At 41.6% G+C, this 10054-nt stretch overlaps 1 protein-coding gene across 1 annotated transcript; it reads right to left on the bottom strand.

Annotated features, from left to right (window-relative positions):
- Positions 1–705: 705 nt before the first annotated feature.
- LOC120807146 (blue-sensitive opsin) lies at positions 706–3508 on the bottom strand. The gene is made up of 5 exons (XM_040158870.1): positions 3130–3508; positions 1979–2147; positions 1666–1831; positions 1245–1484; positions 706–810 (listed from the first exon to the last, which is right to left on the bottom strand). The coding sequence occupies exons 1-5, from the start codon at positions 3506–3508 to the stop codon at positions 706–708; spliced, it is 1059 nt and encodes a 352-aa protein (XP_040014804.1).
- Positions 3509–10054: the final 6546 nt, after the last annotated feature.

Here is a 10054-nt window from a genome sequence, read left to right as displayed (position 1 = left end):
TGTGTTACTGTACATAAAGTGCTTAAGTTATTGGGCACATCAGCAGAAAATAACATACCAACGTGACATTATAGAAACATTTCATTTACTGGTATAGCAGAGAACTGCATTTGTGGACTTGACCTTTTCCCATGTACATCCTACTAATGTCACAAGCCCGAATATCTGGTGAGCTGATCCAGGGTGTTTTCTTAATGTTTGCCACATTGCCACAATAATTTCTCAAGCAGAGATAATAGCTGTAATGCTGTAGGTCAGCTGTTTATTAAATATTTTTTAGATTGTAGTTTTTACATACACATGCAAAATCCAACACAACAAATGCAGTACAAGTTTTCAAACTCGTTCACTAACATTCCTAATATCTTACAAGCATGTCCTTTCAAAGGTCAATTGAGTAATAACTACTATGGGTTTCCAGTGACCTGAAACTTCATTTCTTTTAAGACAAAGGAGATTTTAGAACAGAATACAAGACTAAAAGATTATCCTTTTTTGTCATGTACATCTGCAGTGAATATCCTTGTGAAGACACACATAATCACTTCATCACTGACATCATTTATTTATTTCTCCATTCGTTCGTTTTTTTTTTTTTTTACATTTTTCTTTGCATTTAACTTTTTATCTGTAACAATAACATAATTCCATTTGTCATAACATTTGTTCATTCAGTGCTATTTACAATATGTAAAAGTGAATAATTTAAGCAGGTCCGACTTTAGAGACTTCAGTTACTGATTGATTTGCTGATGACTCCTCATCATCTCCTCCAGACATTCCCAGTATCTTCCTTATACATGAGCGGAACTGAAAAATAAAATGATCACATTTGTTGCTGAGGGAAATATCTTTCCTTTACTGTATGTAATTTAATAGCAGTATGACCTCTGCAGGTGACTCTCTTTGGGGATACATACAATAATCGTATCTGATGTCTTAGTTATGACTCTGATTTTTTTTTGTCCACATAATTCAAATCGATCAAGAAATAAAAATCTGACGCTTTTAAATGTACATCAGGTTTTTTCTCTGAAGATGGGCAAGCTTTCCTTATGTCTTGAAAGCCACCATTAGAGGGCACCATTGGCCTTCTCACTAATGATTCAAATGAAATGCGCTTCTTTTTATTTGTGACTCTGTTTAAATTCAGAATAACTTCAGTTCACTTGAGTGAATTCAAAGCTGAACTCCTGCCCCTGAGAAGCTCTTAAATCAGACTGAATGCTTGACAATGAACCCACCTGTTTATTGAGGAGGATGTAAATAACAGGGTTGTAGACTGTGGAGGCTTTAGAGAGGCAGGAGGGTATGGTGGCCAGTCTCAGGTCGAACGGTTGCCCACGGTTGTTCACAACCCACAGAGCAAAACTGGCATAGGGCATCCAGCACACCAGGAAGCCCAGCACCATGACAACCACCATCCTGGTCACCTCCCTCTCTGCCTTCTGGGTGGAGGCAGACTCAGCTTGGGCCTTCGCTGCCTGTTGAAGGACAGAATCCAGTGGTGGTCTGAGAGTTACACATGCACACTCAGATCTATGAAACTGGTGAGATATTATTTCTTTCTCTTGGTTTTTTTTGTTTGTTTGTTTGTTTTAGAAAAATACATGCAATCTACCTAAACCCCCCAGAAAACAAGAGATAACGTGAAATATTCCTTACCGATTTCAGCACGAAAAGTAGCTGTGAGTAGCAGAAAACAATGGTAGTGAAAGGGACAGCAAAGCAGAAGCAGAAGAGGAACATCACATAGGACTCGTTGTTAAACTTGTTGTCAGTTGTGTACCAGTCTGGTCCACAGGAGCACTGCATGCCCTCTGGAATATACCTGGAGAGAAAGACGATGAATCAGTCTGTCCATGTGCTATATGTACTGTTGGACAATAAGCAAAAGTTGTAATTTCCTGAAAATAATAGGACTACTATAAAAAAAATAATAATAAAACTGTTGTATGTTCAGTCTTCATATACTGACCTGCTCCATCCAACCAGAGGAGGAACTGCAGCGAACATACCAAAGACCCAAGTCATTGCACAACAAGCTATGGCATGGTGAGGTTTGAAGGCGAAGTTCCCAAGTGGCTTGCAGACAACCAGCCATCTTTCAAAAGCTATCACAGCCAGAGACCAGAGGCTTACCATACCTGGAACAAGACAGAAAAGAATAAAAGACTGATACTGACTACAACTCCCTCACTGAGCTGCAAGTTATAATATTGCATGTCTGTAGTACAGATAACAACACGAAAAAGCTGTGTTTAAAATATAAGCACCATCTTGAATACATGCATGAAACAGGCTCTCGTTGTTGGTGGTCTATGACCCGCTATGCCAGACCTCAGGAGCAGATGCTTTTCTTTATATTTGGCCCAGATGTACACATAACCAGAAAAAATGTTTTTTAAAATAAGTCTTAAGATGATACTTCTAACTCATGATGTGCTTTCAGGCAGGTGAAACCATAATAGACAATCTAATGTAGAGTGGCCATCAACTTTTCAGTTCCTAGGTAAAGGAACAGTCTCTAGTCTTCTGCCGTGGGGATCTAGGGTTGCATTCACCTTCATGAAGAGCTGACAGGCCAGATATTCAGCAAAGGGCAGCCAGAACTGGCCTAGCTCTAAAATCTAGAAATCAGGCAACTTAAATATTTTAAAAAAGGCAACTGATTTAAAGACGCCGATTTGTGGCTAATATGTGTTTTTTAAAACCTTTTTAGCACAATCTAAGATTGTACAGTAACTGCAGCTTTGTACAAGATGAGACACAGGCAAACATAAGTTTAGTGCATTGGGAGCTATTTTCTCTTACCTTTGATATAAGAAAAACAGCACTTTAACACCACGATACTAACCTCTTACATACAAATAAATAGATCTTAATGGATTTTTTCTGTCATGGAAAGAAGAGACAGTTTAGTGTTGTTATTGAGCTGTTTTATTGGAGAAAAAGATTCCGAGATCCCTGTAATTGGGCTTTACAAGCAATTGGCATAAGCATATATCTCACATATATAAAAATCTTTCCCTTTACGATAATATTAGGGAAAATAACTGCGTCTGTTGTAGTATTGCATGTAACCCATTTTTGCTTAGTAGAATTTATCCAAGTCCTTATGCTCCTTACCACCAAGAGTTGCTGTAAATCCTTCGATCTTGCACCCGAGGGGACCAAGAATCATGTATCTGAAGGCAAAGCAGTAGAAGCAGGTGAAGGAGCCCACAGAGGAGACGAGGAGGTTCGCCACAGCCAAGTTCACCAGAATGTAGTTCAGATGAGACCGGAGCTTCTTATACTGAGCTGTACATGCGATAGTAAGCGTATTGATGGCCGTACCGGCCACAAACAGGAAGAACATAAAAGCTGACATGGAATAAAAGATTCCTAAGCTTCCTAGGTGATCCTGAGGAACCAGGTATGGACTGAGGGATGTAATGTTGTTGGTTTCCAGAGGGATAGGGATCCAGAAGTCTTCTGGGAACTCCACGGGACGATTTCCCCTCATTTTTCTCTGATTGTGTGTCAAATAAAAAAATAAAGATTTGTTCAAAAAGATGTTAAAATGATACTATTGTTCAAAGACTACAAATAATTCCCCTTATAATTTAAATACTAATACAATGTCTTCTGCTGGAGGTTTGTCTCTCTCTGACGGGGAGATAAAGCTGCATTTATAGGAACTTTAAATATTAGTCAGACTCAACTTAATTGGCTCAAGGAAGGGATTTAAAGCTTTGGTTCACAGACCACACACACAAATCACACATAAGTCTACATGTACACACATCACACACTCCCATAACAACACCTTTGAGCTAATATAAAGATAAGTATCTCGATTGTCAGAGCTGGAAGGGATCATCTCATTACATCCCATTGTAAAATCCCCGTATTTGTGAACCACATAATCTGATCCTCAGTGATGTTCAGGAGGTCAGTGCATTTGGCCCTCACTAATCCAGGTTGTAATGGTTTGCCTCAGGGCTTTTGTTATTTCTCTTGGCACAGTAACATTATTTTCAAAGAACCCGTTTTCTTGTTTCTTGAGAACTATCCGGATGTATTACAGGAGATTAGTTAACGTGGTAATGTGCATACTGAGGTTGTGTAACTAATGGTCTGTTTTATACTTCCTGTTTTTCTTTGATATACTCTCCTCTCTTGTTATTTCAGTTTCCTGCCCTTGTGTGTCTACCACCTTTGACATTCCACACCTGCCTCCAATAACTTACCTGCCCCTTGTGTTCCTCTCTGTCAACCCTGTATATATATGTTTCCCTGTTTCCTCTACTCTACGCCAGATTATTATTTCTTTGTTACCCAGTGTGTGCATAGATCTCTAGCATTCCTTCCCTGTTTTTGATCACCAGTTTTTGACTCAGTTTGTCTCTTGGTTTTTGGATATCTGCCTGCTCCCCCTTTGCCCTGTTTGAACTGCCTTACCTGTGCATGAGCTGTTTGAGATCTAGTAAAGACTTTTACTTTATACATCCACCCTCAACTGCTGTGAGTTTCTCTGCTTTTGAGTCTCTATGTCTACCAGAATTGTTACAGTACAATCTGGCCATGACAAACTCAGCAGAGAACGATGCCCTTCGCACCGCTCTTTAGTCTCAGGGGAAGTGGTTGCATGACCATGAACAGATGCTGACAAACCTGGTTGGAGGTGTGCAGGGTCTTCACGTGCGACAAGACACCTTCCAGGCTGCCACGATGGAGCAGCTCAATGCACTCACTGCTCAAACGCAGCTTGTTCTAGCCTGCCCTTAACCCTCAAGTTCCGGCAGCGGCTGCCCTGGTCACTACTGCCCCACCAATGATGCCTGATCTCCAGCTGGATCCAAGCCACGACATGAACCACGTGCCACTCCACTGACTTTTGGCCTCAAGCCTTTCTCCTACCCCATGGAGCGCTCCCAAGTTGCTTTCGTGACAACCAATGGGAAGGGCACAGGAGTGGGCCACATTGGAGTGGGACAGAAAATGTCCTGTCTGCCTGTCAGCGGAAGCCTTTTCAGGAATTCCACTGACTCTCCTCATTGAGGAGAGTTTTTGGACATTAGTAGCGACCCGGGGCCTGTTGGCCCTACGACAGGGAAACAGCCAAGTGGCAGATTATGCCATCCGTTTCCAGACTCTGGCTACAGAAAGTGAATGGAAAACCTACTCTATGTCCAACACATTCTTACATGACTTATCTGATGACATTAAAGACCAGCTAGCACCCATAGACCTACCCTTTGATTTTGAGTTATGTCCTTGCCAGAAAGATTGATTGTTTGAGAGAAAAAAAGAGAAGAGCTGATCTGAGAGAAGACTGCCTTGCCACTGGAGGCAGTCCTCTTCCTTGCCACAAACCAGTCGTCAGTGCAGCCCCTTGGCAACTTCCAGAGAGGAGATGACAGCGCTTCTTGAGGGCAGGGAGGAGCCCATGCAGGTGGGCTGCGCTAGCCTTTCTCTGGAGGAACAACAGCACTGACTGAATGAGGGAAGGTGCATGTACTGCGGCCACTTGGTTCATTTCCTGGCTGCGTGTCCAGTAAAAGGCCAGGCTCATCAGTGAAAGGAGGAGTATTGGTGAGACGATCTTCTTCTTCTTTTCAGCCCTCCCGATCTCGGACTCATGCTCGTCTGGTTTCCCTTGCTCGTTCCCTGGAGTTGGCTGTCTTCGTGGATTTCATAGTGGATGAAAATTTCATGAACCATGCACATTCCCACCAACTCCGACTGCAACTAGAATCTCTCCCCAGTTCTTTGCTTGCCACAAGTAAGCCTGTGTTCTGGGAGCGCAACATGTACAAACCAAAATCAATCTGATAAATAGGACTTAAACCAGCTTAATGTGGTTCCTTTAATGCCAATTAAATGTCCCAGTCTCTGAAGTAGGATGTGGTGGTCAGTGTTATCAAATGCAGCAGTAAGTTCTAACAAGAGAAGTACAGAGGGGAGTCCTTTGTCTGAGACAATTAGAAGGTCATTTGTAACTTTCAACAGTGCTGTCAAGTACTCTAAACCGTACTTCAACATCCTCAAATAAATTATTGTTCTGTAGAAAGTCACACAACTGATTGGCGACAGCTTTCTAAAGGATCTTAGACAGAAAGGGAAGGTTAGATTTGGGTCTGTAGTTGGCTAAAACATCTGGATCGAGAGTAGGCTTTTTAAGAAGACGTTTAATTACAGCTACTTTAAAGGACTGTGGACATAAAGGACATAGTGTTTTAATAAAGACAGATTGATCATATCTAGTAAAGAGGTGCTAACTAAGAGTAAAACTTCCTTAAGCGGCCTAGTTGAGATGGGGTCTACGCGACAGGTCGATGGCTTAGATGAAGAAAACGTTGAAGATAGTTGGTGAAGGTCCATGGGAGAAAAACAGTATACACTTGGGCTACAGTGCCGAAAGAAACCTAGGATTGTTTTCATTTTTCTCTATGAATTATCAGTAATAGGGAGCTCTGGCATTACAGAGGGCCTTCCTATATATTTTAAGACTATGTTGCCAGGCTATGCAGGATTCTTCCAATTTGGTGGGACCCCATATCCTTTCAAGTTTTTGCATTGTTTGCTTTATTTGCGGCTTTGGTTCTTAAACCATGAAGCTAACCTCTTATGTTTTATTGTCTTCTTATTTTTTTAGAGGGGCTATAGAGTTTATTGTAATTCGCATTGAGCCTGAAACACTATCAACAAGATGATCAATTTGGGAGGGACTAAAGTTAGCATAGGAGTCCTCTGTTATACTGACACATGGCACTGAATTAAGTGCTGATGGAATCACTTCCCTAAATTTAGCTCCAGCACTATCAGATAGACATCTAATAAAGACATTTTTGCTAAATGGTGTGTATTCCAGTAATAGGTAATTCAAAAGTTATATAATAGTGGTCTGATAAAAGAGGATTCAGTGGAAAGATTATTATTTTCAATTTCAATGGTGTATGCCAGAGCAGGGTCGAGGGTGTGGTTAAAACAGTGAGCGGGTTTAATTACACTCAGTAATTTACAGTACTTTAACTGTACTAAGGACAAATATTTGATCAAAACTCTGAGAATTCAGACTAGGGCCGGGAGCACAGTACATTATAACAAATAGAGAAGGCTTTAATGTTTTACAGGTTGGGTCTGTAAGACTAGGAACCACGTTTTCAAACAAGTTACAATTAAGTTTAGCTTTAGGGTTGATAAATAGAATTGAGTCAAAAATGGCTGCGGGAGGTGGTGAATTCTGTTCCAAATAGTTAGAATTTTATCATTAAAGAAGCTCATGAAGTCGTTGCTACTGAGAGCTATAGGAATACCTGGACCAAAAATGGCTGCAACTCCACCTGCACGGCCGGTGCCTCAAGGAATGTGGGTATTAATATGACTGCGGTGGATTCATTAAGGCTAACATATTCTTGTGACACAGTCAAGTTTCAGTAAGTCAAAATGAATGAATATGGTAATCTGATATTAGATCATTTACTAATGCGGATTTAAATGAGAGTGATCTAATGTTCAATATTTCAAATTAATCCTCCTATTTTGTTGCACTTTTGCAGTGGTGGTCTTAATTTTTATTAGCTTTTCATGAATTACTCCTCTTCTGTTTATTTTTGAGTTAATTAATTTAGGTTGTCGGGGGGCAGAAACAGTTTCTATGGGGTTTGGGGTGGGAGATTGCAGTGATAAGCGCAGAGAAATGTGTAAAGCTGCAGCTCTGCCTCCTGAGCTCAACTCTGGGTTGTCATGGTTTTGATCTACTAATAAACTCAATCAGATTCCTAGATATGAGAGCTGCTCCGTCCAAAGTGGGATGTATGCCATCTCTCCTAATCAGACCAAGACCTCCCCAGATAGTCTGCAAGTTATCTATCATTGTGCCACTCATCATGTCTCCTGTCTGCCTCGCCCACTGTTCTCCCCAAGCCTGTTGATTCCCCCTCAGAGTTCCCTGATCTGTCCAACCTGGAGACGGAGGCAATGGATCAATACACTTAACTCCTTAACTGTTTGGTGAGGTGTATGGTCATATATGTAGAATTGAAACCATGTGTTGAAAATAAAGGTATGGCTCAGAGGCCATAGGTCAAAGGTCCTCAGAAAGGGTCTTGCAGTTCGCAAAGGAAGTTAATGCTTTGTAAGTGAAACCATATGTGAGTGACAGTTTTTAGGAAAACAACTGTACTATTTAAGAGTCGCTGACCAAGGCTGATTTTCAGAGTGGTTCATCGGCTTCACACCCTCTTACAAGCAGATCTGCTGATGCTTGACTTGACGCTTTTCTTCTTTATAATAAATCTTTATATGCAATCAAGGCGGTGTCAGCGGAGTCTCCTTCATCCTCTTCACATCATCAACACCATCTAATAAATTACATTGGACAAGGACACAATCTCCGTAAACCATCGCAATCAATCTGAAACACAGCTAGCAAGATGTGATTTAAGTATGGACTTTCACCCGAAACTTCTTTGCAGTCAATGACTGCCTGAAGTCTGGAATCAGTGGACATCACCGAATGCTGAGTTTACTCCTTTGAGATGCTTTGCCAGGTCTTTACTGCAGCTGCCTTCAGTTGCTGCTTGTTTGTGGGTCTTTATGCCCTCAGTTATGTCTTCAGTAAGTGAAAAGCATGCTCAGTTGGTTTGAGGTCAGGTGTCTGACTTGGCCATTGAACAATATTCAATTTCTTTGCCTTGAGAAGCTCTTGGGTTGCTTTCGCAGTATGTTTAGGGTCATTATCCATCTATTCTGTGAAGCACCATCCTATCAGTTTTCAGCATTTGGCTGAATCTAAGCAGATATTATAGCCCTATGCACTTCAGAATTCATCCTGCTTGATGATGTGACCAGCAGTCACATCATCAATAAACACCAGTGACCCAGTTCCACTGGCAGCCATACATGCCCATGCCATAACACTGCCTCCACCATGTTGGACAGATGATGTGGTTTGCTTTGGATCATGAGCCGTTCCTTTCCCTCTCCATACTTTTCTCCTCCCATCATTCTGGTACAAGTTCATCTTGGTTTCATCTGTTCAAAGAATCTTGTTCCAGAACTGAGCAGGCTTTTTTAGAGGGTTTCTGGTAAAGTCTAATCTGGCCTTTCTGTTCTTGTGTGTTACCAGTAGTTTGCACCTTGTGTTAAACCCTCGTTAGTTACATTCCTGAAGGCGTCTCTTGATCGTAGACTTTGGCAATGATATGCCTACCTCCTCGAAGGTGTTCTTGACCTGACTAGATGTTGTGAAAGAGTTTTTCTTCACCAAGGAATGAATTCTGTGATCATCCACTTTAGTTGTCTTCCGTGGTCTTCCAGGCCCTTTGGTGTTGCAGAGCTCGCCAGTGCATTCCTTCTTTTTAAGAATTTACAAAATTGTGGATTCAGCTAATCCTAAAGTTTCTGCTATCTGTCTTATAGGTTTGTTTTGTTTTTTTCAGCCTGATGATAGCCTCCTTCATTTGCATCAACACCTCTTTGGACCGCATATTGAGAGTTCCCATGAACAGCTACCAAATGCAAATTCAGATTTTATTTTATTTTTTTGTGGTTAAGGAGGACAAGACTCTGCGGCCATGCATCGATTACCAAGGACTTAACGATGTCACCATCTTTTAACTTTTGCAGGGAGCCAATTCCAATTCATCGTCGAGGTCGATGCCTCGGATGTGGGGGTGGAAGCAGTGCTTTCTGAGTGCTCTACCAAGGACAACAAGGTACATCCATATGCTTTTTTTTTCCACGAAGCTGTCCCCTGCTGATAGGAATTACGAATTTGGTAATCTGGATCTGTTGGCCATAAAACTGGCATTGGAGGAATTGAGGCACTGGCTGGAGGGGCCAGAGCAGCCATTCTTGGTGTGGACAGACCACAAGAACCTGCGGTACATCAGGACTGCTGGGAGGCTGAACTCTCATCAAGCCAGGTGGGCCATGTTTTTCACTTGTTTCAATTTCACCTTGTCCTTTCACTCCAGCTCCAGAAATGTAAAACTTGATGCCCTCTCTTGCCAGTTCAAGCTCGATGACTCCCTCACGCAGTGGGGTCACTCCTCCAAGCTTA

This window comes from Xiphias gladius, chromosome 21, assembly GCF_016859285.1.
Source record: "Xiphias gladius isolate SHS-SW01 ecotype Sanya breed wild chromosome 21, ASM1685928v1, whole genome shotgun sequence".
Classification (NCBI taxonomy): domain Eukaryota; kingdom Metazoa; phylum Chordata; class Actinopteri; order Istiophoriformes; family Xiphiidae; genus Xiphias; species Xiphias gladius.
The sequence above is the reverse complement of the archived record's forward strand: the minus strand, read 5'-3'. Positions and strand labels throughout refer to the sequence as shown.

Coding starts and splice junctions, on each gene's coding strand:
- LOC120807146 (XM_040158870.1), bottom strand. CDS start 3,508: ATGAGGGGAAATCGTCCCGTGGAGTTCCCAGAAGACTTCTGGATCCCT. Junction 2,148..3,129: donor ATTTACAGCAACTCTTGGTG/GTAAGGAGCATA, acceptor GTCTTGTTCCAG/GTATGGTAAGCCTCTGGTCT. Junction 1,832..1,978: donor CCTCTGGTTGGATGGAGCAG/GTCAGTATATGA, acceptor CTTTCTCTCCAG/GTATATTCCAGAGGGCATGC.